A 26,399-nucleotide genomic window follows, 5' to 3' on the forward strand; every position below is an offset into this window, starting at 1 on the left:
AACCCACCCATGAAATAAAGACTCCAAACAGGTATATGCTTCATTCTAATTTATTACACGAAATAAATATTAACATTTCTTGGTAATCTCTTCTACTATTTAGATTCAATAAACCAACAAAAAAAGTTAACCATGTTGCAAACGAGCAATCTTACATTTGTTCCTCTAAAATGGAAGGGGGAAAAAAAGACTTAAGCTTTTTGTGTACTGAGTAGTTGAAATTATGAAAATCTAGATCTGATGTAAGGTGTAGATAAGTATCCAAAGGGAACTAGGTTAAATTTGTTATGTAAACCTACTTTTCTTTTTAAACAACTAATGTGAATGCTTAAGAAAAGCAATTCAAGATTTGAAAAAGAACTTCCTTCAGACAGTAATTTTCTCATCAAATTTTACAGCAAAAGAATCTTCCTTGTTATGTCTGAAAGAATCCTAGTTAAGCACAAGCCTTATATAGAAGCCTGAATTCTGTTGCCTTTAAAACACCCCCAAGACTAAGTGTGGTGTTGTTGTTTAATTGGATGGTGTGGATAAACATTACACTCCGTAGATAGCAAAAATATCTTTTATTTATAATTTACATTTCCACAAATGAAAAAAAATGTACAATTTTTTTCTTACATATACAGTCTATTCCTGTTAAATTTGTACACCATCTACAGAACTTCCACACGATAAGACACCTGACACGGTGCAGGCAATAAGAAATTCAAATACAAAAATGTATTTATTAACCAAGTCAGTAGCTGGGGCCCTGCCCCAGGCAAACGTTTTATTCATATAAAAATTATTTGCATTCGAGAATCAGTAGGACACAATAAGTATTTCTCTGTAATTAAAAAAAAAAACCCACAGTTTAAACCGATTCAACCTTTTCAGGCTCTGTTTTAATTTCAGCAGATTCAGGTGTATTCCCCTCAGTGCAATCACTAGCTTTCTCTTCCGGTTCTTCTTTGACTTTGGGGCTGTTACAGGAGTCCTGTCCTTCTTGTTTGACAATATTTAACATAATATTTAGTGGGTTCTCCACAGGAGTTTTGCTTGGAGATGGGGTGGAATCAAACGATGAAGTCTGCAAGTCAAAATTAACACGTCACATGTGGGATGGAGGGTGAAGGGGTTTTTTTTTCTCCTTTAATGTGAAAAGCAAAACATAATCTGGACGGATTCCTTCATTATCTCTTCATAAGCAGGGTAAAACACTTCTATTTTGTTAGAATTCTAGAGGTTTTGGCTTTCGTGCAGAAAAGGTCAACACTGGTTCACAAGATGGCAAGGATTTAAAAGCCACTTAAAATAAAATTCATTCTTACATTTTTGTGATTTTTAAGAATCACTCTAAAACAGTGGTTTTCAACCTTTTTAATGCCGCAACCCCCAACCGGTCGTAAGTCGAGGACTAAACCGGTCGTAAGTCGAGGACTAAACTGGTCGTAAGTCGAGGACTAAACCGGTCGTAAGGACTAAACCGGTCGTAAGTCGAGGACTACCCAACCGGTCGTAAGTCGAGGACTTTCCCTGCCCGGGAGCGCCGTGCATGCGTGGTTCCGCCCCCTGCGCTGGCCGAGGCGTAGCTGGCAAGCGGCAGAGACGGAGCAGGCCGACCACCAGCTGGCCCAGCCCAAGGGAGGTAAGGCACCCGCCGGAAAAGGGGGGAAAAAATGGCGAACAAAAAAAATGGCGGACAGCCTTGCTTGGCGACCCCCGTGAAATGGTTGATTGACCCCAAATGGGGTCGCGACCCATAGGTTGAGAACCGCTGCTCTAAAATCATCTTCAAAAGGTGGGTCAGAGTTTTTTGTACTTAGGATTTTCACATGAGAGTGTGCCTACGGTCAACCAGCAGTCTTTATGGTTAATTCAGCACACGTAAAATCCAGATATTATTCGGATATTCTCTAATGTCAACCAGCCCTAGATATAATCATCAACAGCAAGAAATATTTAGTCTGATATTGCTACCTCTTACTGCTATAGTCAAATAAGCCCAGTAAGGATTAGTGATTCGAATACCAGCTTTTGCAGCCTCAACACAAAAGATCAAAACAAGTTTTTGTTTACCTTTTGATAATCTTCGTAACACGATGGATGGTAGATCTACAAAAGGAAGGCAAGCTGATCTTAGTTTACAAATATACAAAAAGCCGTGCAAAGTACATTGCAAAACAAATTCTCTTTCTGCAGGGGGACATCTCTCTCTTTGAACTATTTCTATAAAAATAGGAAGTTAACGCTGTCATTCCTCCTCTGCTGATATTTCACTATATTTGATTCAATCTCCTTTGGACCTGTGGCAAATCTCACAGAAGTAGACTGATGGAAGTCAGCGTGGGTATGATTAGAAGGGAATATTTTCAGGGATACCCAATTCCTGAACTTTATAGAAATAACGATAGCATATCAAGCCAAAATAGACATTTTTAAGCATACTGCGTACACAAAGAAATGCAACGTTACCTTTTCCTCTACACGAATTGCATTTTTTAAGTGCCATTCCTCCTCTTCCTCATCCCAATATTGCTCAAACTGCTCCTGGCAGATTTCACAGCTCTAAAAGCAATTAAATATAGTTACAGTATACTTACAAAATGTCATTTGTATTTTCCGATGAGCAGCAGAACAATTTCATTTCCCCCCTAAGTGTACCTGACCCATGACAAAGGCAGAAATTTTGCAGGCTGGCATTATTATTTCTGCAACTAGACAACCCATAACCCGTTGAGTCATTGTTTCAAAGATATTTCCTTATGTAACTCATGCAGCCCCATACCCCCTTTTTGACCTTTACCACAACACCCACACTTGTGCAACCCCCCTTCCCAGCCCGGAATGGGACCATTTGCAACAGCCAACTTGCCATGGGACAATTTGCCACGGACAACTCCATGCGGGATAACTCAACAGAATAAATGCTATCTGCCACTATTTCTTCGACATTTCCATTTTTGTCAATGGAAACAATGACAAAGAAACTGTGGCGGATAATATTTATCGCATTGAGTTATCTTGTGTGGAATTGTCCACTACGAGATGGCCACAACAAAACAACCATGATGAATTCCTGAGATAGCATGGCTGGCTCAGGAATTCTGGGAGTTGAAGTCCACGAGTCATAAAAGAGCCAAGGTTACCTACCCCTGTCCTAGACTATCCCGGCCCACATACCTCCACATATCCCAAATGCACAACACCTCTTGCATATTTCTGATCTATGTGGTGCCCTTTGGCTCCCTGGGAGTGCAGTGTGGGTCAGGCACATAGGTGCGGTGTGGGTTGGGAAGAGGACTATATGGGTGGTGCTATGTGGGTCTGAAGGACACACAGATTGGGAACAGTATGCACGGGTCAGGGAGGATGTGCAGGGATGTGGCACGGGAAGTGTGATGGAGGTAGACAAGAGGGGCTGTGTGGGTCAGGAACCATTTGCGAGATGCTCCACAAGGTCAGGGACGGCACATAGGTCAAGAAGGTTGAACAGGGACAAACACAAACAAATAAAGACAGAGGGACTGGTTGCTTGAATGGGGAGGACTTATTCAAGCAGCTTGTAACCTCCTCTGCTAGCTTCTCCATCGGCGAGCGATGCTCCCTGCTAACTTCCTAGAAGCAGACTTTGCTTCAGCTTCCCACAAGGACGATTACAACTGACTGCGTCAGGAAATGTTGGACATGACAATAATGACTATAGCTGACTGTGGCAGCACTGAAGTAACAGCAGTAGCAGCACAATGGTGCCGAAGCGGCCATAACTTCCCCAAATTTCATTCCCACAGGAGTAATGCGTCCTGGTATTCAGTAAATTAGCCCATTTGAGGTACGCTGTTTCATAAATGGATGCCATATAAACCATTTCGTCCAACTGAAGGTTACAAACAGAGTTTTAATATATATATATAGATAGATAAGATATGACTTGGGAAATTATTTTAAAACCCATTGTCGTCTCCAAATGCTGATCGTGACTTTAAATTACTGCTATCACCAAGGGCTAGAATGTGAAGTCCAAAAGTAAGCAGTAAACGAAATTATTTTAAGAAGACATTTGGGAAAAAAACCCCGTATGTTCTTTTAAACCTTTCTTATTGTAAATATTGTAAACATCTATGCATGTGATTTTTCAGAGTTGGCCTTTTTTAAAAAAAATTGTACAAATGTAAAACCCACATGGCTCTATTTTTATACATTCCAAGCGCTAGTAAAATGTTAAGTGCCAAACTAAGGATTGCCGTACAATTACGCCAACTTAAAAACGTCAAGTTATGTGAAGCCAGTTGCAGAGCAATGCCTACCTCGTCTACTCCAGCTGGGCCTGCAGGGACACTCTGAAACTCCTTCTCCTTAGCAGCTTCTTGAGTTTTTAATACAACTTCTTCGTGTACTTTTTCAAAGAACTGACTCTTTGCGCGTTCCTCTAAATCAGCTATTTCTTCAAACTCTATCCAATCCTAAAGAAGAACATTGAAAGAATGTTTAGCCCGCTTTCCAAATTTTTAAGTGGCAGCATGACTTTATTTCTCTCTTGAATACATCTTTGTCTTTTTTCCCCAGTGACCAGCAGCAGTTAATGATCATTATTTCAGCAACAGGATCAAGTCTGTGGAACACATTGTGGCCAGCGATGTATAGGTAATCCTTGTTTACCGTCTGCTCTTCAGTGACCGTTCAAAGTTATGGCGACACTGAAAAATAGTTTTGAGTTGTCCTCAAAGCTATGTGATTGTGTTTCGGGCCCTTAGCAGCCAGAATGCATTTGCAACATCCACAGCATCTCACATGTTCAACAGTTTCCAACAAGCTAAGAAGCTGTAAGAAACTTGCCAGTTGTGGTCATGAATCATCACGCTTAACGACCATGAGTGATTTGCTTCATGACACAACAACAACAACAATAATAAAGTTGGAAGGGACCTTGGAGGTCATCTAGTCCAACCCCCCTGCTCAGGCAGGAAACCCTATACCATTTCAGACAAATGGCTATCCAGTCTCTTCTTAAAAACTTCCATTCTGTAAGCTGGCACAGCCATGGGATGTTTCATTTAATGATCACATTACTGACTTATCAATGGAGTTAACAGCCCTATTTTTTTTAACATTTATTATTATTAAATTTGTTTGCTGCCCATCTCGTTGCAAGGCGACCAACTGCAGTCGGTAAGTGAGGACCAGCCGTATTGATATAAAGTTTTAATCTTGTTTTTGATCCGTCTACGGAGATTCTCGGTTATCCAAGATCAAGGTTGTCCCAACTGTGGTTTTTCAAAAGGCAACTGGACTTTCTTGTTTTTCCTTGAAGACCTTTCGCTTCTCATCCAAGAAGCTTTTTCAGTTCTGACTGAATGGTGGAGGATGGAAGGATTTATATTCCTTGCAGTCATCTGGTCGTTAGCACAGTCCAGTTGCCTTTTGAAACACCACAGTGGGGACTTGGTTTTCATCCTTCCTTGAATCCTTCTGAAAAGGGGCAAGAGGCAACTGATTTCAAGCCGCTCAGCTCTCCCCTAATCGGTGCTACATGCAAGAAAACTCTATCACCAAACATCTGTAAACAAACGTAAGACCAAGGTCCACAGCACCTAGGAAAATGCTTAGATCAGGCATGCAGGAGAAAAAAAAATGCTTTGACTACCTAATGCCACTAACACCTCAGCTTTCAATTTCTCAGTTTAGAATTGTAACTGCTGCAACTGCATATTATTTTCTTCCAAACGCAGTGGCAAGGCTCTAGGGCAGTGTTTCTCAACCTTGACAATTTTAAGGCATGTGGACTTCAACTCCCAGAATTCCACAGCCAGCATTGCTGGCTGTGGAATTCTGGGAGTTGAAGTCCACATGCCTTAAAATTGTCAAGGTTGAGAAACACTGCTCTAGGGCAGTGGTGGCGAACCTATGGCACGGGTGCCAGATGTGGCACTCCTAGCCCTCTCTGTGGGCACACGTGCTGTTACCCCAGCCTTGCCTCTCTCCGCAACCCCCTCCTCTCCAGCAGTCCCCCTGAAGGAGAGTCACCTCTGAGCGTGGCCCACACGGAGCAGCGCAGCCAAGGACATGGCAGCCAAGTAGCGTAGACAAGACTCTGCCCTCACACCCCATTGTGCACAGTTGATGCTGCAGGGCGTGAGCAGAGGGCGTGACCGCCATAGCGCTGCTGGGCTGCCTGGGTGATCTGCGGCAGGCCCTGGAGGCGGTGAGTGGCCCTGCGGGCAGGCGGCGCAGGGGATGGGGGGGCGGAGCGGGGACATGGCAGGGGGTGGAGCGGGGATGGGGCCAGTTTTTGGGCACTCGGTCTCTAAAAGGTTCGCCATCACTGCTCTAGGGCCTTATTTTTAGAGACAGCGGCTGTGACCAGATGTCACCAGCAGAGAGCACTTTTATGGCAGCGATTACAGAAAGAACGTTGTGGTTCATGTGAATCAATAAGAGAACAAAGTATGTTAAGCCTACAAGCTGGATTACTATCCAAAGACCTGTTAAAACAATAGCAGCAAATGATCTTAGTTGATCCAAGAAGCCATTAAACTGTCACGGATGTAATACTATTAAAAGGCCAGTAGCAAATATTCTCTCTCTGGAGAAAGCTTAGCAGTTAGAATATTCAAGACAAATTCGAAGAATTACACAATTTATTCTAGTGTTTCCTCTTGGTTTCCAAAGTTACCACCATACTATCTATTGGAGAAAACCCAGCAGAACCTTATTATTTTAAAAATAATGCATTAATAGAAATGTCCATCTTCAAACAAAGGAATTACAAAGAGTTGCTTTGTAGAGTGAGATGGGCAGCATATAAATTAAAGAAATAAACAAACATCACATCTCCCTGAAAAACAGCAAACTAGCATTTGTCAGATTTAACAGTATTCCTCATGAATTAAACAAGGACAATTATCTGCATTTATCAACATCATGGAGGAAAGTCTATCTCACATCAATAATTTTTTGTTGCTGTTTAAGTCATTCTCAAGTAATTTTAACGTTTTTGCATGTAGTCCTCGACTTACAGAAGTTCACTTTAGTGACCAGTCAAAGTTACAACAGGACTGAAAAAACTGAGTTATGACCGTTTTTCACACTTACGACCATTGTAGCATCCCCAGGTTCACATGATCAAAATTCAAGACAACTGACTCGTATAATGACGGTTGCAGTATCCCGGGGTCATGTGATCCCCTTTTGCGATCTTCTAACAAGCCAAGTCAATGGGGAAGCCAGATTCACTTAATAACCGTGTTACTAACTTAACAACTGCAGTGATTCACTTAAGAACTGTGGCAAGAAAGGTCATAAAATGGGGCAAAATTCACTCAGCAAATGTCTCATTTAGCAACAGAAATTTTGGGTTCAATTGTGGTCGTTAAGTTGAGGACTACCTGTATTATTATCCCCTTTTCTTCCTTCCCTCTCTCTCTCTCTTGGGACCAGTTTGTGTTAACTGATGAAATGGTCTGTGATCCCCAATTACTGCTTTAAGAGGCTAGAACCGTGGTGGCGAACCTATGGCACGTGTGCCACAGGTGGCACGCAGAGCCCTCTCTGTGGGCACGCGCTCCGTCGCCCCAGTCCTAGGCCTTCAGCTGGGTTTTATAAAACCTTTTCGCTTTAGGCCTCCGCCGCCGTGTGCAAAAAAAAAAAAAAAGGTTCAATCAATCAATTTCAACTGGAAAAAAAGATCTCGCAAAGTTGGAATTGACTGAACTTTTTAATAATAATAATAATAATAATAATAATAATAATAATAATAATAATAATAACAACAACAACTTTATTGTCACTTACCTCGCCTCCTTTTCTTTTTCTGATCTTGTCTCTTCCACTTTTTCCTTAAAGAGGCACCCAGTCTGCCGTTACCACCACAGCCACGCCCACCCAATGGGCCACGCCCACCCAATGGGCCACACCCACCCAGCACCCGACGATACATAAGTGGGTTTTGGGTTGCAGTTTGGGCACTCGGTCTCTAGAAGATTCCTTGTGTTATATACTATATTTTGACGATACCGTTATGATCTCAGTCCTCTGGAAAAGATGAACCAAGAACATTGAATAAATATTCTCTGTGCCAAATAATGTAAATAGCTGCTTACTGTTAAGCTGTAGTACCATCTTCTGTGAGTGACTTTCCTGCTAACATCCTTTTCTGTACGGTTCTGGCGATAGTGCCAATCCAGATGGTCTGCATATACATCTGTCTGTGAAGTTGTGAACCTCATTCCACAAGAGTAACACTGAATGCCAGTGTAGAGCCTGTTTATAACGCTATCGTAACGTCTGAAAACAAGACAGAAATGTCAAGTTAGAAAACTTCGCGTAGAGGATCTTCCATTATAGATTTTCTAATATAGAAATATCTAGCAATATTAGCTATATTTTGGGAATTTATAACATGATACACTCATAGGTTGTATGTTTTATTCAAATTACGAGATTATGATATTATATACTGGTGTTGTTGTTATTTGATTGTTTGGTATGTACATCTTTATATTTTAGTTTTTGATACGTTCGTTCTTTTGTTAAACTAAAACAAGAGTGTATTTTATTATGTAATTGTATCAGTCCTGAAAAGGGTTGGAAGCAACCTTATTTATCTTATTTATTTAATTATTTTGCGGTTTGTTTTTTATGTCACTTTTTCAACTTCAAACTTTCCCTGGTGTTCCCCTCCCCCACCTTTGCTCTTTTGTTATACTTTTTTTTTATTTTAGCATTTTACTTTTGGAAATTTAGTTATATTCTTTTTTAAAGAAAAAGTTAGAAAACTTAGTTATCTGATTTGTGACCACTACCTGAAATGGAAAATTGGGAAGTCCAAATACATATTATAGATGGAAATACAGGTCAATTTTATTTTCAACCATCAAGAAGATGGTTAAACTACAGAGGGATTATTTGTCAAGTGTTCCTGCATAAGGGATTGGCACAATTCTAATTGAAAACATACCAAAGATGCCAATGAATTGTGCAAATCAGACATTTAATCTTCTGCAGATCGATCAGAATTATATGAAAAAATTATATGCATGTTTATTGATGTAAACAAAATCCAAAAGCTTTTAATTATGGTATGTATTTCCCAAATATGCAGTGATAAACACGTTAAGAATGACATACAATGGAAATAAAACCATGTATCACAATAAATGGAGGATTAATAAATGGTTCAGTACCAAACAAGAGGTTAAAAAACTATGTACGATATCTGCTTTGAAGATAAATGCATAAAAAGTGCTTGTAATGTTAAGAGCTGGGTTATTTGGGAATTTCAGTTTATGTATATTTTTGCATGTGCATATTTAGGTCTAATTTTCCAAAAATAGAACAGCTAGATAAATGTCTCTACTTTAGTTCTTGTATAAAAGATGTTAAAGGGGACTTGTTCACTGGCAAGAACATAAACTTCCTCTGGATTTATCACTTTTTTGAGTTCAAACTGATTTTTATAAAGACACCATGTTAAAGAAACCCACCGCAAACCTTGGAATTTCTTAATCTCGAATGATTAATGCTTAATTGAATAAATGTTACGGTATTTAAAATAAATATTGAATTTATACACAACTACCACAAATTTTTACCCTTACGAGTCACCTGATTTTTGTTTTGTTTTTTTACAATTCATTTGGAATTACTTATTTAAACTACACAATTGGATATAATCCCCTCTTCGCCCCATTAAATGCACATACTGTTTTAGTTCTTCTATCACAAAATTAGTTAGGTCTGGAATATCCTCATTCTGATCTTGATCATCCTCTTCTTCCTCTGGAGGTGGTTGAGTTGAAACTTCACTGACTTCTAAATAAATGAGATGTATTTTTAAATACTGGGATGTAACCTTTGCTTCCTCAATTGTAGTAGTGCTAAAAAAAATTAAAGTAACTTTATCTGTAAGATCAGCATTGATCTCAGATACAGTGTTCAGGGGTAGTGATTGTGATCAGTGTCTTTCAATACATCTAACTTTATCTCCTGGTTTAATTTTCTTTATATATACATACAAATATGTATCAGTTGGAAGCACAGTAGACACATTTGTGCATTCATACATATACACACTATTTCCAACTGATAGGCTTAAAAACTAAGTTTTTACAGATCCATTTTCAACTGGTCAATTTCTGCCCAGAAAAAAGAAAACCAAATTATTTCCAATGCTTTATATTGGACTGGTGGCCATAGACATTCATTGGTACAATATGTTCAAAATACCAAGAGTGAGATGGATACTACTTGAGATAGATAGATACTGATGATGGATGGATGGATGGATGGGTAGGTAGGTAGATAGATAGGATGATAGATAGGATGATAGATAGGATGATAGATAGATAGATAGATAGATAGATAGATAGATAGATAGATAGATAGATAGATAGATAGATAGATAGATAGATAGATAGATAGATAGATAGATAGATAGAAAGAAAGAAAGTTGGCAGGCAGACAGGCAGGCAGGATATTTATTAGGATACAAAGGAAATTCTACACTAATGACAAAAAGATACTTACGTGATGAAGATGAATCGGGCTGCAAAGATTTAAGGATTCCTGTAGTGAGCAGTTTTGAAAATAACTCATTCACATCAAGTTGTCCAAGATGATTATCAGGGTAGGAAAGTGGGATATTCCCTAGAAATGAGTGAAAATGTGAAAATGTATAATATATTACTCCAGAAACTCAATTTAGATTTCAAGTATCTTAAGTAGTTATTGTCAAAGGTTAAACAAAGAAATCATCATCCATTTCTCCATCTTCAATATTGGCTCCTCTTAAAAGAACTTGAGGACCATTTTAACTACCTTCCCATTTTAATTTATACAATATCCTTGTATAAATGCAGATAAAAACATTTGAGAATCTATCTCTTTGAGAATCTATCTAACAAATGTTACAGAAGACCATGATAAGGAAATGCTTATGTTTCATGTGTTCAAAAATGCTTAGGACTTATGCTTCCAAAAAGGTGGTCATCGGTACATATGGTTTTATTCTTTGAAACTTGAACTTGAAAAACTAATATTGTATTACAAAACACAATTCTAGAAATTAAAAATAAAAAAATTACAATGGGCACATAAAAAGCTTCATAGTCATAGGTATAATTATGTCTATTATTATTAAAATAGGTAAGATTATATCCCTGGTGGATGAAGCTTTGTATGTGTCCACTGTGATTATTATAAATATATAATATATTTATATTGTTTAAAATGTAGTTTTCTGAATGCCATTTTTACTCAAATTCGTCTTCTGATGTCCTGGAAACTTTAGTTTTTAAATAAATCTCCACCATAATAGATGTAATAAATTGAGACCTAATAATTAATTCCTAGAAATATGAATGTAAATTTTTGTTTATGAGAATTATAAACAAATGTGATTCTGGTCAGACAATAAAAATCTCTGAAAACTATTTTAAAATGTAAAGTTTGTGTACTAAAATCAAATGTATTAGTTATATTCTCAAGAGTGTGGGAGAAATAAGCTATAATTTTAACAAATCATTCTATAGCAGGCATTATTTTTTTTAAAAACAGACTTGGTTCTGCTTGGTAAACATTAGAACAGGCATGTCAAACCTGCGACGTTATGTGACGTCGCACGACGTATCTGGATTTTCCCCCCCATTGCTGGCAATGGGGTGGGCGCGGTTTCGGCGTGAGGCATACGGCCCGTGGGCTGGCAGTTTGACATGCCTGCATTAGAGGTTCTAGAAAATTCAAATCAGATCCTATGCAGCTATTTTTAATTCTTCTCATTTCACCATGCCAGCTCTTATACACAAATTTTGCAATCCAACTAAACTTTGAACAACTAATATCCAGCTGTTTTATATGCCATCTACTTACAAGCATTGTCTATTTATTCCTGCTATCTTCAAAAACTTCAGGAATGGTTAAATTTCCTGTTGCTATCACAGATCATAATCCAGAAAACTAGAGCAAGTTACAACTGTTATGTTCTCAGTCACTGTTGAATGTATGGGGAAGGGGGGGGGGGGGAGATAATGTTGAACAATCAAAATTCCTCAACCCAAATGGCTACAGATCATTTTGTAGGATGCAGTTTAAGAGATTATAATTTGAACTCTGAATTTCATGTTCGTCCTATCTTATGATGGAAAGTATCTGTACATAAACATCTCATCTATAAGCAGACCCTACATACCAATTTTACCTTAATGACCCTATGATACCAAATTGAATTAAATTAAAATTTCAGACAGTTGTACCAAAAGCTTTGCTGCTGAACACATCTTTCAGATTTAATATAGACAAAATATTCCCACCAAGTTTCGAATAATGCAAAATTTTATTAAAACAACCCCCCCCCCCCAAAAAAAAAGGTAAATGCTAACCTGGCTGATTTTGAACAAAACCTCCAGGGTTTTGTGCATGAACCGGCAGTAGTGGCTGCCCTTGATTGAAAGGCTGGCCAGAAGATACTGGCAGAACAGATACCTGTAAAAAAAGAACAATCCAAATGCCTTTTTTTCCTCTTAAGGACAAAAACAAATCAATCTTTATTTCAGTCACATGCAGAATATAAGACCATTTAATGAAATGAAATTAGCAATAATAGCAACAGCACTTAGACTTATATACTGCTTTACAGCACTCTCTGAGCGGTTTATGTCAGCATACTGTCCACAACGTTATAAATATCCAATATTAAACATCAGTCTTAAAATCCTTTTATACTAGCTAGCCACCAATGTGGAAATTTTGCTTTGTTTTTTTTTTCCAAATGAAGACTGATGACCTTATTTTCTTCAACTGATAAGGTCATTATTTATAATCTTCACTTAGCCAATGAAATTATCTACAGTATGAATTCAGGGGATTGTGCTGGTTTTACTGGCGTAATTTTGCAGGTGTGGAAATTAACCATGGCAAAGAAACTGTTTAGGAATACAAATATATATATATATTTTCTGACGAAATCATTTCAAACGTTCTGACATTGTGCCAGAAATTAATATTCAAGATTCAGCCCTTTTCATGGCATCAATCAACGTCAGTGAAAATTTACGATTCACTTAATTATACTATTTTAAGACTTTGTCGATGTTAAGTATTTCTTAATCCATGACCAGTTTGGTGTAAGGCATAAGGCTAGATACCAGCAAATCGTGAGTTCTAGTCCCAACTTGGGCACGAAGCTGGCTGGGTCGCTTTGGGCTGGTCACCCCCTCTCAGCCTTAGGAAGGAGGGAGGCAAAGGCAAGCCACTTCCAAAATCTTGCCAAGAAAACTGCAGGGATTTGTTCAGGCAGTTGCTAGTCAAAGGCATATGCACAAAACAAATCAATCTTAAGAAAAAAAATAATTTGCTGCAACTGAAGATACAAACAGACGAGGTTTTTGAAGAACAGTACAACAAAAGCATCGTTAAAAGACTCTTACCTGTTGTGGTGGCTGAACGTTTCCAACTGTCAGGTTGTTAAAATTTCTGTACTGAGGACCCTGAAGGTTCTTGTCGTCATAAAAAGGTCCCGGGCCCCTGTTAAGTGCATTAGGGAAGTGTTGTGCTCCAGAAACAGGTGGGCCGTTGAAGTTTGGTCCTTGGGGGTTATCAAATATTTGGTCAGGCCTCTGGAACTGCATTCCTTGGGAGGCCCCATTATAAGGTGGCTGATTGGGAGCGTCGTTATAAGGGCCAGTTTGTCCGTACGGTGCCGTCTCTAATCGTGAGCCAGGAAGGTTAGCTACATTTTCAATTCTTGGACCCTGGTGACCCAGGAGGAGGTCATAGCGCGTTGCCGGATGTGGAGGATCGTCAAATCGCTGAAGTATTGTATCAAAACGAGGCTGGACCTGCTGACCAACTGGACTATCAAATCGAGGCGGTGTTTGTTGAGCAGGACCCATTTCAAACCTCGAACCAGGCTGTACGTGTAACCCGTCCAGTCTTTGCAAAATTGATGGCTGGCCATCAAATCTTGACGGACAGCCATCAAACCTTGTCTGGTTCATAGGCCCTTCAAATCTAAGTCCACCTCCAGTCTGAACTGAAGGTGGCTCAAACCTGGGAGAAATTCCCAGCTGCCCATGGGGGCCCAGAGGCTGATTGTGGGGGCCCTCAAACCTAGAGCCAAGGGGTTGCCCATGTGGCCCTACAGGTTGACCATGAGGGCCCTCAAATCTCAGACCACTCGTAGGCTGCATGTGTGGACCAATGGGCTGTCCGTGTGGCGCATCAAATGGCATATTACTTCCGGGTTGTCCCAGGGATCCCACTGGTTGCATATGTGGGGCTTCTAATCTTAAACCAGTTCCTTGTTGGCCATGAGGCCCTACAGGCTGTCCATGTGGTCCCTCAAATCTCATTCCACTTCCTGGTGGACCATGAGGTCCCACTGGCCGGTCATGAGGTCCTTCAAATCTTATGGCATTTGAAGGTTGGCCATGAGGCCCTTCAAATCTCAATCCACCTGAAGGCTGGCCATCAAATCTTATATTATTTGAAGGCTGATCATGCATGCCTTCAAACCTCATTCCAGCAGAAGACTGGCCATGAGGACTCTCGAACCTAATACCAGCCGTTGCATGACCGTGAGGTCCCTCAAACCTCATTCCTCCTGAGGGTTGAGCATGGGTCCCTTCAAATCTCATTCCCCCTACAGATTGACCCGAAGGCCCCTCAAATCGTAAACTTCCCGCTGGTTGCCCTATTGGAGCCTCAAACCGTATAGCACTTCCCGTACTAACTTGTCCTGAGGGTCCATCAAACCTTAAGGGACCAGCTGCAACCTGTGCTGGTGGCCCATCAAACATGTGAGAACCTTTTCCTCCAGCTTGTCCTTGAGGCCCTTCGAACTGAGACGCTGGCTGACCTAGAGTTCCTTCAAACCTTAAACTAGGCTGTGCTTGTGGCCCTTCAATTCGAGGAGCTGGATTAGCTGGCCCTTCAAAATGGCCTGCTTGTCCGTCTCCACTTGCCCTTATGCCAGGATGTCGAGGAGAATCTTCAAAATGAGCTCTGTCCTCAATCAACGAACTAAATCTCTGCTTCCCTTCAGAGACCCCAAATCGTGATCCTGGAAGGTCAGTGAATTGTTTGTCTGTATCTTCGTATCTGGCCCGCTTGAAAATGTCATTGATCCTTTGCTCTTCCCGAAGACCTTTTAAGAAAAATAGATTAAAATTACAAAGTTTATTCACTAAACCCATTACATAAAGCACATCTCTATGAAAAAAAAAATTCAAACATTTCCGTTGTGTAGCCCAATCGTGTACAGTATTGATTCTGCTTTGCTAATGTAAGCATTTTTATACCTTTCGAGGCACTTGGCTCATCATGTCTTCTCCTGACATCGTGTGAAGAATTATCAGAGTATGGTCTGCTACCGCCAATGGGAGAATGTCGTCTTGATCTTTCGCCAAACTGAGCACTGCATTTGGTTTTTGTTTGGTCACACTCCATTGCAGAAAGAAATCCATCGGGTAAGTGATAGTCTAATATTTCTTCAGGATCCATTATATTGAGTCTCGGAAATGAATGTTGAACCTGCGTTCGTTTTAGCTTAGCTTTATGTTCATGATATATTAAATCCGATTCAGATAATAAGGGCTTCTTTTTGGAAATCCCCTTTTCGCCCGTTGTGTTATCCCACTCACATCTATGTTTTCCTTCCTGATACTGGAAAAGCTGGCGAATCTTATGACACAGGACCAGGAAATCGTCCTGGGTTATTTCGCCAGATGAGAGACGTTCATTTGCCTGTGAGTCAAAAGAAAAAAAAAATTAAGAGTTAATCCTCAATGCTTTTAAGAAAAAAGTAATCTGCAGGAACACGTTCATGTATTTACCTTCTTAAGGATCTCTCTCTTGTTTGCCAAGGTCAGTTCTTTGGGTATCTGCAAATTAGCATCTACACTTAATCGATGCTGCTGTTTTGGTGTGCGAGGTGAAGGAACTCCTTTCGTAGTTGCCCAAGTATCCCTGTGCCTCTGATGAGGGGATTTACCAAGTCCTTGATGCTCTTCAGTAAGTTGAGGGCTGAAAGCAATAGAAACGACATGCTATTTTACACAGTGCCTCTATCCATAGCGACTAAAAATGATCTTACTTTGTTTTTATAAAGAAAATGTATTTCAGCAGTAATTTTAGATTTGCACTTATGTGATAAATCAATTGCGGCTCATTAAACATCAACCTACTTTTTATTTTCCTCCCAGCCAGATTTCCACCTTTTGCTCGATTTGGAACTTGGCCAATTCTCCACATTTTCTTTGGGTTCGGAATTTGACTTGGAAGAATGTTGATTCATTCCTTCTTGCGGCCGGTCTTCGTGGATTTTCTTCGCCCTCCTTGAATCCCTCACTTCCTGCTTAATGTTCCTCTTGTTAGAGCTTCGGTCATCCCGTGCTCCTGACCCAAAATCCTCTAGATGCAACTGTTTGGGCCCAGATTGTCGTGGTTTCCCAATCTTAGATCCAGATGGAGAGAGACTCCTAAGCCTCCTTTTAGGTGACCTTCTTTCTCTTCGTTTTGGAGAATGTGCAGAGGGCGATCGAGATCTAGGAGAACGTGACCTTTTCCTAGTACTTGACCTTCCTGGTTTTCCACTCTGTTTTTCTGACTCTTCTGTACTGGGATCTTGTTTTTGTACAATGCCATTAATTACTTTATTTCTACCACCAATTGATCTATGTTCCTCTTTGTCTTTTCTCTCCACGCATCTTCTTTTTTCTTTGATGTCATCATCTTTGCCCTCCGGTTTCTCTAGAAGATGTTTTTTTAACCTGGGATCTCTTTTGTTGATTTCCAACACTCTGGGATTCTCGCATTCTTGATTCCTGGTTTCTTTAGGGTGAAGCAGCTTATTTTGCAAAGGAGAGGGGGATTTCAATTTTGCATCCACCTGATCGAACTCTTTCTTCTGCAGCTTCTCATTCTGTTTTAATTTTTCTGGCTTTGTGGTATTTTGCTTTTCACTTTGTGGAGATTTGCTAGTCTTCGGGTCAGGCTGACTGACTGCATTCATCAGGAAGTCTTTCCTATGACTCTGATCTTTCGAATGAGAAGAGTGCTGACTCATTCTATTGAGACGAGGATCTCTATTGGCTATTTTGGCATCATGGAGTGGAGACAAATGGTTTTTCTCAGGTGGCAGACAGGCTGGATGGGGAGCTTTAACTGGCATGTGAGGGGGCTGCGGCACATGTTGTTTTAAAGGTGCTTGGCCCAGGTTAGATCCACTTTGCTGAACACTAAGGGAAACAGCCTGAAATAAGGAAGAAGGGGGGAAATGTTATCAGACACAAGCACCATTTTATTTCTCGCAGCTGTTCAATATACACGTCTTTCCTTAATGAACTACCCTATTTAACAACACTTCAAAGTTATTGTTAGTGCTGAAAAAGGGTCCTTGCATTTATGACTGTTGGAATATCCCCATGGCCACATGGTCAAGATTTAGGTGTTTTGCAACTGGCAGGTGTCTACGGCCATCAGAGTGATCTACGGTCACACAATCCCCATTTGTATATTCCACTGCCGGCTTCTGACAAGCAGGGTCAATGGAGAAGCCGGCCGTGAAATTGCAAGTTGTAGTCACGTGACGTCTCACTTAATGACCATACTGCCCAGTAATGGAGTTGCCTGTCATAATGGTGGTCATTAAGTGAGGAGTACCTGTAAAACAATTTAAGCTGCATAAAGAAATTACTTTCATGTATCAACCAATTCCAGTATAAATATATACCACAGATCCCATGATAAGCAACTTAAGTTTTGGGTCAATTTTCTTTTCATAGCTGTTAAAATGTTTTCAATATCTAGTTGTGGTAAATGACGTGAAGTACATTCTTATAGCTAGTATTTCAGTAATGGTAATAAAAAGACCACAAATCTGAAACCAGTACAGTAGTACCTTGGTATTCAACTGCTTTGAAACTCATCTAATTTGGTACCCAAACCATTTTGATGCAAAAGTTTGTCCTGGTATTCACTGTTTGGTACTCCATGCACAAGCTAGTACTTGTTGATGTCAGCTACCAGTGTGACACACTAGATCAGTGGTGGCGAACCTATGGCACAGGTGCCAGAGGCGGCACTCAGAGCCCTCTCTGTGGGCACGCGTGCCGTCGCTCCAGTCCTAGGCCTTCAGCTGGGTTTTATAAAATCTTTCGCTTTAGGCCTCTGCCACCGTGTGCAAAAAAAAAAAAAAAAGGTTCAATCAGTCAATTTCAACTTCTCGCAGGAAAAAAAAAGATCTTGCAAAGTTGGAATTGATTGATTGAACTTTTTAGTCCCACCCAGTCTGCCGCTACTACCCCAGCCACGCCCACCCAATTGGCCATACCCACCCGGCACTCGACGATACATAAGTGGGTTTTGGGTTGCAGTTTGAGCACTCGGTCTCTAAAAGGTTCGCCATCACTGCACTAGATTATTCCGTATGGGGAAAATCTGTTTGGTACTCATCATTTTTGGTACTGATTGTGCCTCCTGGAACCAATTAACGATGAGTACCGAGGTACCACTGTATTCATATTACTTTCTTCCAATTATAAGCTCTGCAAAATTTAGAGTAAATGTAGCATATGATACAACAATATGAAAATTAGTCAAAATCTCAAAACCTAAGGCCTATCAACAGCACAGTATAAACCATGTTAGACATTTTTTATTATTATTATTTAGGAAGAGAAATATGCCAAGATTCTGCCTTGTGTGTTTCTTTTCTAATACAATTTACATTCCTCATAGTCAGTCTCTTGTCATGTTAAACCTGCATTTCAAATCTATTATTTCCATTGACAAGTTGAACAGCAGTGATCCCATCTAAAACCCTGGGCTTCACTGATCGTGGAAGATGCTGCAATAGTTCAGTGGCATTTTACATATCAAGTGTGATGTGTACAAGAACACGTTGCTTTCCCAGTATACAGACATTTTATCTACGAGTTCTAATAGTTATACATTCTGATCTTTGTCCACCTGTTGGAAAGACATTGTTATCATCTGCAGTGTAGCAATGATTAACCAATAGAAAAAAAAATACATTTTACTGGAAGTTCTACTAGTTCAAAGAAAAAGAACAGGCTGCAAGGACCACAGAGCTAAACTGACTTTATCAGGAAGCAGAAAAAAATCCCCTCCTGAAACATCAGAGCCGCCAGTCATCTTACTCACCAGCTGTGCTTTTGTCTGTTCTAGTTCAAGTTCTAATTTCTTCTGTTGAAGTTCTAACAACTGTTTTTGTTTTGCCAGCAGCTGTTGTCTTATCAGCTGCTCTTGCGTTAAGTTCTTTTGTATTTCAGGAACAATTGGAGTAGAGGACACAGCAGAACAGGACACAGGAAGAGAACAGACTGTAGAGCTAGGTGCAGCAGGCTCCTCAGGCTACCGAGAAAATGGTAAAATACATGATTCTTACTTGTGAAGAAGGAAAACTGGCCATTATTCATAGTTATGTAATTTCGTTTATTTGTACAAATAAATCAAAATGTGTTTCGGGCATATCATACAATACAAAAGGACACTGTGATAGCTTTTTTGCTTTAACTGTTCAATATCAATTTATGGTGTGCAAAAGTCAAAAACACTGAACATTAGTTTCAGAAACTTACCGATTTACTTAAAAACTTAGGATTCACGTGGATGCTGGAAGTATTCACATTAGGGGGTAACGGCTTAACAGGCCAAGCAGGGTCAACTGAATTCACCCGAACATCAAGAGCATAGAGAATCTTCAGAGGGAAAATTTCATCCCACGTGGAACGCAATTTAAATAAACTTTTCCTAGTATTTTCATCCACCTAAGAACAATAGAACAATTCTACGGCTTGTTAAGTCCATATAACATGTTATCCATCTTTCTAAAATTCAAGATCACATAAGTGTTCTAGAGTTATATCTATTCATTTGTGTAGGCAAGTTCCAGTGAAAACAGTGAAGAACTCAAGTGGGCACAACTGAAACTGCACTTTGCTGATACACTAATTTGCAGACAGTAAAACAAAGATTTGAGCAGTTAAGCGTCTTTCATCTTTCACATATGACTTATAGAGGTATAGCAGTTATATCCTATTTTTAAAATGGATCCATTATCAATCAGAACTGGACATATTTCACAAGCAAGTTCTCAGCATTAATTGATAAAATCTTATTTTTATTATTAAAGTATATTCCGGCAATATAATAAAAATCAAACACAGGCACATCCATCAATTCCTTAGGTTTTTTTTTCCAGATGTTGAGTTCCCATTATCCAGAGACAGCATGTCCGCTGCTGAGTTTGCATGAAGGAAATTGTTGTTCAACACATTTGAAGGGCGCCAGGTTGAAGAGGTTAAGTGCAAAACTTTTTTGTATGTCAATATGCAAAAAAAAAAAAAAAACCCAACTCTGAAAAGCAGTCAAAACATGAAATCTTTTCCATTGCCTAATTTTTTATACGGTCACACAGAAATGTGATTACTGTTGTTTAGAAAGTCGGCAAGGCAAAAGTAAGCTGATTTAAGATTAAACTGATTTAATGTTTGACTAACTCAAATGTTTTAGCCTCTTTCAACCAAACCCTACTGAAATGGAAAAAGGTATTTCAATTTCCTTTAACATTCACAGCAATGTACATTTGTAAAGGAAAATTCTGCCTTTGGTAGTTATCTTTAAAATTTATCAAGCAAACTAATGCTGAAAATACTGTCCATGATCAGTTGTTACAAATTAGGTCAGGTATGCAAAATTGAAATGGCTGGAGATTGGAGAGAAAAGCTGATCAAAATAAGACTTTATGGATCTTAGTACATAGGTTAAATGTTTATTTTTCCCCATGAAATAAAACCCTAAATGATTGTATAGTTAACACAAACAAGAGGATGCCTACCTACACTGTGTTACTCATTCTTCTGTAAAGCTAAAAACACACATAAAAATAATCTAATGGGCTGCATTTTACTGTCCTTTCTACTGAGTGACTCACAGAAAGCATAACACATGACAACGTGATTGCATCTAGCTTGTTCTGTAATGCAATTTTTCTTACGGAGGATACATCCTTTATGTTCCACCCTTAAAACTGGAAAAAATAAGACAATGTGCCATGTCTTTATTTATACAACAGCAATTTTTAAAGCTTTAGGGAAACACATTATATATATACCTTTTCAAACACATTAACAAATGTTGAAACTAGGTTTTTAGTAAATGCAGCAAGATATTCTCGTCCAACATTCTTGACAATGGAGTCCATTAGGTACATAACAGGAAGTTTCTCATTAGAAGGAGCCTGGAGTAATAAGAAGAAAACTGAGACATTTAGTTGTAACAAAAAAAATATGATCTTTTTAAATGAAGGAATTACCAACCCCAAACCACCATATTTTCTGGTAGGTAACAAATCAGATCAAAAAATACAATTTACTAATTTTAGACCTAGCTATTAAAAGAATCAATAGATACCAGTGCAGCTATTATTTGGTACATTGGGTTTTCTTTTTAAGGTGATTGTGAGTGGCAGAAAGTTTTGGCCCATGATGCAAAATTAACTACTGGGGTTTTTAATGAGCCACCTCACATTCTATGACTATACTTTTGAGGGAACACACAGTAGTTTCTGTTGGGATCTCTATAAAATGGGACATGGATCAATTAACTAGATCTCATAAAATAAAGGGGAGAATTCTCAGTGGACAGAAAGTTGAATACCAGTGTTGTTGGTGAGCCATGTTTCACTTGCTGTCATCCAAATGCAAGTAATACCAACTCTAGACAGTTGAAGAAACGCCAAATAGACACTCTCAAAATTATATGCAAGTCATATAGCTGGAACCAAAAAAATATAAATCCACAATGGAGTCATGTTGTTGAACAGACACTTATAAATAACTGGAACCAAAGACTGGCACAGAAGACAATCTTCAATGTCTGGTCACTCCTCAATGGCCAAGGAGTCAAGATGGATTTTTTTCCTCTGCTCGTAAGGCATGCCCCGAGTTCATGTGGTAAGAACTGTTGTTGAAAATGAATTTTCAAAGAAAGTGGAAGCCTTCCCGTTTCTGTTCAAAATGTTTAGTCTCATCCACATTAAGGGCCACAAACTTCCAAAAAGCATCAGCATGTAGAAACTTGTTGAGGGTAATTGTTTCTCTCTCACACATTGATTTTTTACACAGGAATAGTTCAATTCCCATTTAGCACCCATCAATTCTCAAAATTTTACAGGCCGTTTCATATTAAGCAGCTAACAGTGTCTGCACTTATTGCCAAAATCCACTGCTCAAATATGTTTGGCTGTCCTTGTAGCAAGTTTTTCTTGTAATTAGCGTCTTTCACTTTAACATAGTTCAAATTGTTAAGATATTTATAGAAAATGCAAACACATAAGCAGTTTTCAAATCTTGAAAAATCTAAACCACATTTTATCTTCCTTCACTTTTAAATGTGTAGGGTTTTTTTCCTCAAAACAAATAATTTAAACCCTTACATCAAACATTTGTTTGAAATCTGCTGAAGAGGGAAGGACTCTTTAACCATACACGGCTTTTATGGACAGCATTTAAGGAAAAATTAAACGTAGATAAAGGCTTGCCCAAACAGGTAAGTCATGAATATCAGCACTGGTCAATTATCAATTCCCTAATAGTTGGACTTGAAAATAATTTACTAGGTGCAAATCTGCAAACTGTTAGGATTGAATTTAGCTTGTTATAACAGGGCTTGCAAAGTATTCAGCCTCCAGAACATTTCAGTACCCTGCTCTTAAAATCCCATCTGCAGCAGCTCTTAAGACTGTAAAGGACAGCTGTCAAAAATATAGCCAGACTTTACAATCTTATTCCCAAAAAGTATGTGTGAACTTCCCTTTTGAGCCATAAAAATATTTCAAGGATTAGAAAATGTCCTATTATATTCACAAAGCTGTGAAAACTATGTGTGAAATTATGAAATGAGGCAAAGTTGTCCTAGAATCTGTTTTTAGATACTGGAAAGCAATCCCAGCTTTAAATGAGTGGAATGCCACGTTCGGAGAACCAGGATTTACAATTGCAATGGTTAGTTCATGAACAGAAATGTGAAATACTGGAGATCCACCCAAGCTGAGGCAAACCCCAAGTCAGATTTTCAAGAAGTCGTGGAAGGTGAGAAAGACAACTCAAAATCACCAAGAAAGTAGAGATAAAATTTTAAAAGCTTATTTATAGAAAAACCATGTCCAGAGTTCTCAACAGAATGCTTGGTGCACTCCTTCAAACATCAGGTGTTGAGTGTTGAATATGTGTGGGTCTGTGTTTTTCTTAGTATTTCCCTAAAAATTGAACTTCCCTCAGACTTTTTTTTCCTGTATACCACACCAGAGTAGTTAACACTTTAGTAACAGATTCTGCACTGCACCCGGTAAATAAAAAGACAAATACATATTTTATATATTTTATTTACATTTTTAATACCAGTCACACATTTCAAAATCATTTATTAAAAAGGTAGGCAAACCACTCTGCATTACACTAAGTAGAAATTGTCTCCAGACAATATTTTCTTTCAAAAGTGGTTTTCAGAGAACTCAAATCTCTCGTTTCATCCTGGTCACTAAAGACAGCTATGTAAATCCAATTAGAAATACATATTTTACGTATTTTTAAATACACGCAAGGGGATATCTATGTAACCATCCCCATTACCCCAAAGCCAAATAACAGAACTGGAATTTATGTATTATGAACTTCTGGAGAGACGGAAAACATTAAAAGTAAATAGGGAAGGTTTCTAGAGAGCTGAAACTAACTGATTTGCACTGTAAACAATTGCCCTTTATCCTGTGTTTCCATTTTATTATAACTTAATATCCCAGATTAAATTAGCAAAATAAAAACCCAACATACTGGCAGAAGCTGAGGAAAATGGGTGAGGAAGAAGAAACAGCAAGAGAACAGAAATGTTCAATTATAATGGAGATGTGCTACCCCCTTCTGCTACTTAAATGACCAAAATACTACAGGGGAAAAAGAAGATACTGCACCAAAAGCTAGAGTGACTTTTATCAGAAAATTTCTGAGCTGATACAACCCTAGACTTTCTTTTTGCATCATATGCTTCTCGGCGCCATATTGGGATTAGACAGGCTGCTGTGGTTCCTGCAGGCAGGGCTGAACATTTTATTTCCATGCCTTAATGAACGTGCTGCTCTAACAAGGAATGGATCATGCATACACATGCAGACATACATCCCTAGCCTATCATGCATCTATTATTAAAAACATTCCAGGAGCATAAAGATCCTCCTTCACCTATAGAAATTTATTCTACAGAAAATAATGAGGAAATTCCACTCCTCTTAACCAAACTCCCTTTTCAGGTCTTACGAATTAAGGCTAGTGGTCCCGGAAATGATTTTATCCTTTTAAGAATATTTACCAAGCTAATAAGCCATATGTAAGCTAGGAGACTTAAAAACTGCATGTTTCAAGCACGGTAACTGCTGCATAGTCCCTGCCAGGCGGCCATGTTGTATATCCAATTTATGCAGGTTTAAAAATCCTTCACAAAATTCGGAGAAGAATCGGTCCCTTTCCTGAACTGGGTAGAGTATCTCTTCCTTGGAATAATTTCATAGAAAAGAGTAATTCCCCAGTCAAACCTTAAAATTAATTGTAAGTGGTGTTTCTTTTCCTGCCAACTATGGCCTAGTCTCATTTTCCACCTTAACCTTTGCTCATGCTACCATTCTCCATTCCCTTTTTAAAATCTGAAAACTATCTCCCAATACAGCGTTCTCTCAAACATGGTTCCTACCTTTCTGCTTTTAACAGAATAACTTTTTAAAAAAATCCATTGTCTTTACCTCTCTTTTATCTAAATTGGATCCCTTAAAGTTATCTGAAAGGAAGCAGTTAGGACTGGTTTATCTGTTTCTGACACTGCTGGGCTGCCATGTGCCAGGGTGGATGGCAGTGGTAGATTCTTTCCCCCAGCTGTCCCCAGAGCACCTGGAACGACTTTCACAAATTGCCTGCCGCCCTCTTACCCTTGACCATCTACACTGATCATTACACTCCAGACCCCCCCCCCTTCCATCCATGTCTGTCCTCATGGTCCCAGCTGCCTGAAAAATATGCTTTTTATGACTTGGGCTTCACTCTTTCTCAATAACTTGACCTACTTTGATACAGCATTTCTTTCCCAGACATGGCTGGGAAAAGGTTTTACCTGCATTGAGGGCAATTTGGAACCACAGAGAAATCCAAGGAAGAAGATTCAGAGGCTGGCTGGCTGCCTGCCTGGGTTGTGTGTGCCTCCCCCATTTGACATTCCTAAAAAAACTATCAATTTCCCCTTTCACCTCCTTAGAACTTCCTCTTTTCTACCCTTCCTCTGCTTAATAGCAATAGCACTTAAGACTTACACACAGCTTCATTGTGCTTTAGAACCCTCTCCCAAGAATATTTGCCCCCAACAATCCGGGTCCTCTTTTACCGACCTCAGAAGGATTGGAAGGCTGAGCCAACCTTAACTCGGGGGTCCTCTCCTTCCAAAACACAGGTAGTCCTTGACTTACGGCCACAATTGAGCCCAACATTGTTGCTTTGTTTAAGGGAGCGTTGCCCCAATTCTTGGACCTTTCTTGCCACCGTTGTTAAGTGGATCACTGCAGTTGGTTAAGTTAGGAAGTAACCCGGGTTCAGTGAATCTGGCTCCCCCACCGACTTGGCTGGTCAGAAGGTTGCAAGAAAGTAAATCACATCAAGCTGGGACGCTGTTGCCAAACCTCTGGATTCTGGTCACATGACCACGGGGATGCTGCAAACGGTCGTTAAGCGTGGAAAAAATGGTCAGGAGTTGCTTTTTTTTTCCAGTTCAACCTCTGAACGGTCGGCGAACCAAGCGTCGTAAGTCGAGGACTACCTGTACCTAACTGGCTCTATCCTAGGCCTCAATTCTGCCCTTTCCCCCCCCCATGACACCCCCCTCCAGCCTATTTCTCCCCCCCCTTGACACGTGACCTTCTCTGAATTCCCCCACTCACACAACAGATACGTAGGCGGGGCCCCTGTTGTTTCTCCCCCCCCCCACTCACCCCCACTAATCCTATAGCTCAAAAATAAAACACGCGGGTCGGGGGAGGGGGAAGGAGGAGAAAGGCTGGCCCTGAGAGATGGGAAGGAGCAGGCTGGGTTCGGGGAGGGGGGGGGGGTTTATAGAGAGAGCGTATTCGGCGTAGAGTATATAAAAACCTTGGCGATTTGCGCCTCGATCAGCGAGACGATGTCCTTGGCGAAGGGCACGTTCTCCTCAGCCAGGATGGTCAGCATGTTGATGTGCGGCTTGCTGTTGAACGTCAGGTCTTCCAGCGAGGACTGGTAGTCGCGGCAGGCGTCCTCGCTGTTGCCGCCAGCGGTGTTGGCACCGCTGGCGGCCCCTTCGGACGTCGTCGCGGCGCCGCCGCCCGACAT

The 26,399-nt window shown here is 39.8% G+C and overlaps 1 protein-coding gene across 1 annotated transcript; it reads right to left on the minus strand.

Annotated features, from left to right (window-relative positions):
• Positions 1-377: 377 nt before the first annotated feature.
• PCF11 (PCF11 cleavage and polyadenylation factor subunit) lies at positions 378-26,399 on the minus strand. Its single transcript, XM_015810446.1, has 16 exons — positions 26,181-26,399; positions 21,113-21,238; positions 19,578-19,766; positions 19,141-19,350; positions 16,161-17,227; positions 15,810-15,999; positions 15,276-15,720; positions 13,404-15,121; positions 12,357-12,459; positions 10,507-10,626; positions 9,684-9,792; positions 8,082-8,265; positions 4,290-4,445; positions 2,458-2,550; positions 2,062-2,097; positions 378-1,072 (listed from the first exon to the last, which is right to left on the minus strand). Exons 1-16 carry the CDS (start codon positions 26,397-26,399, stop codon positions 857-859), a joined length of 5,181 nt encoding a protein of 1,726 aa, XP_015665932.1. The 3' UTR covers positions 378-856.

Source organism: Protobothrops mucrosquamatus, unplaced genomic scaffold (assembly GCF_001527695.2).
Source record: "Protobothrops mucrosquamatus isolate PMUCROS unplaced genomic scaffold, P.Mucros_1.0 scaffold_37, whole genome shotgun sequence".
NCBI classification, from domain to species: Eukaryota; Metazoa; Chordata; class Lepidosauria; order Squamata; family Viperidae; genus Protobothrops; species Protobothrops mucrosquamatus.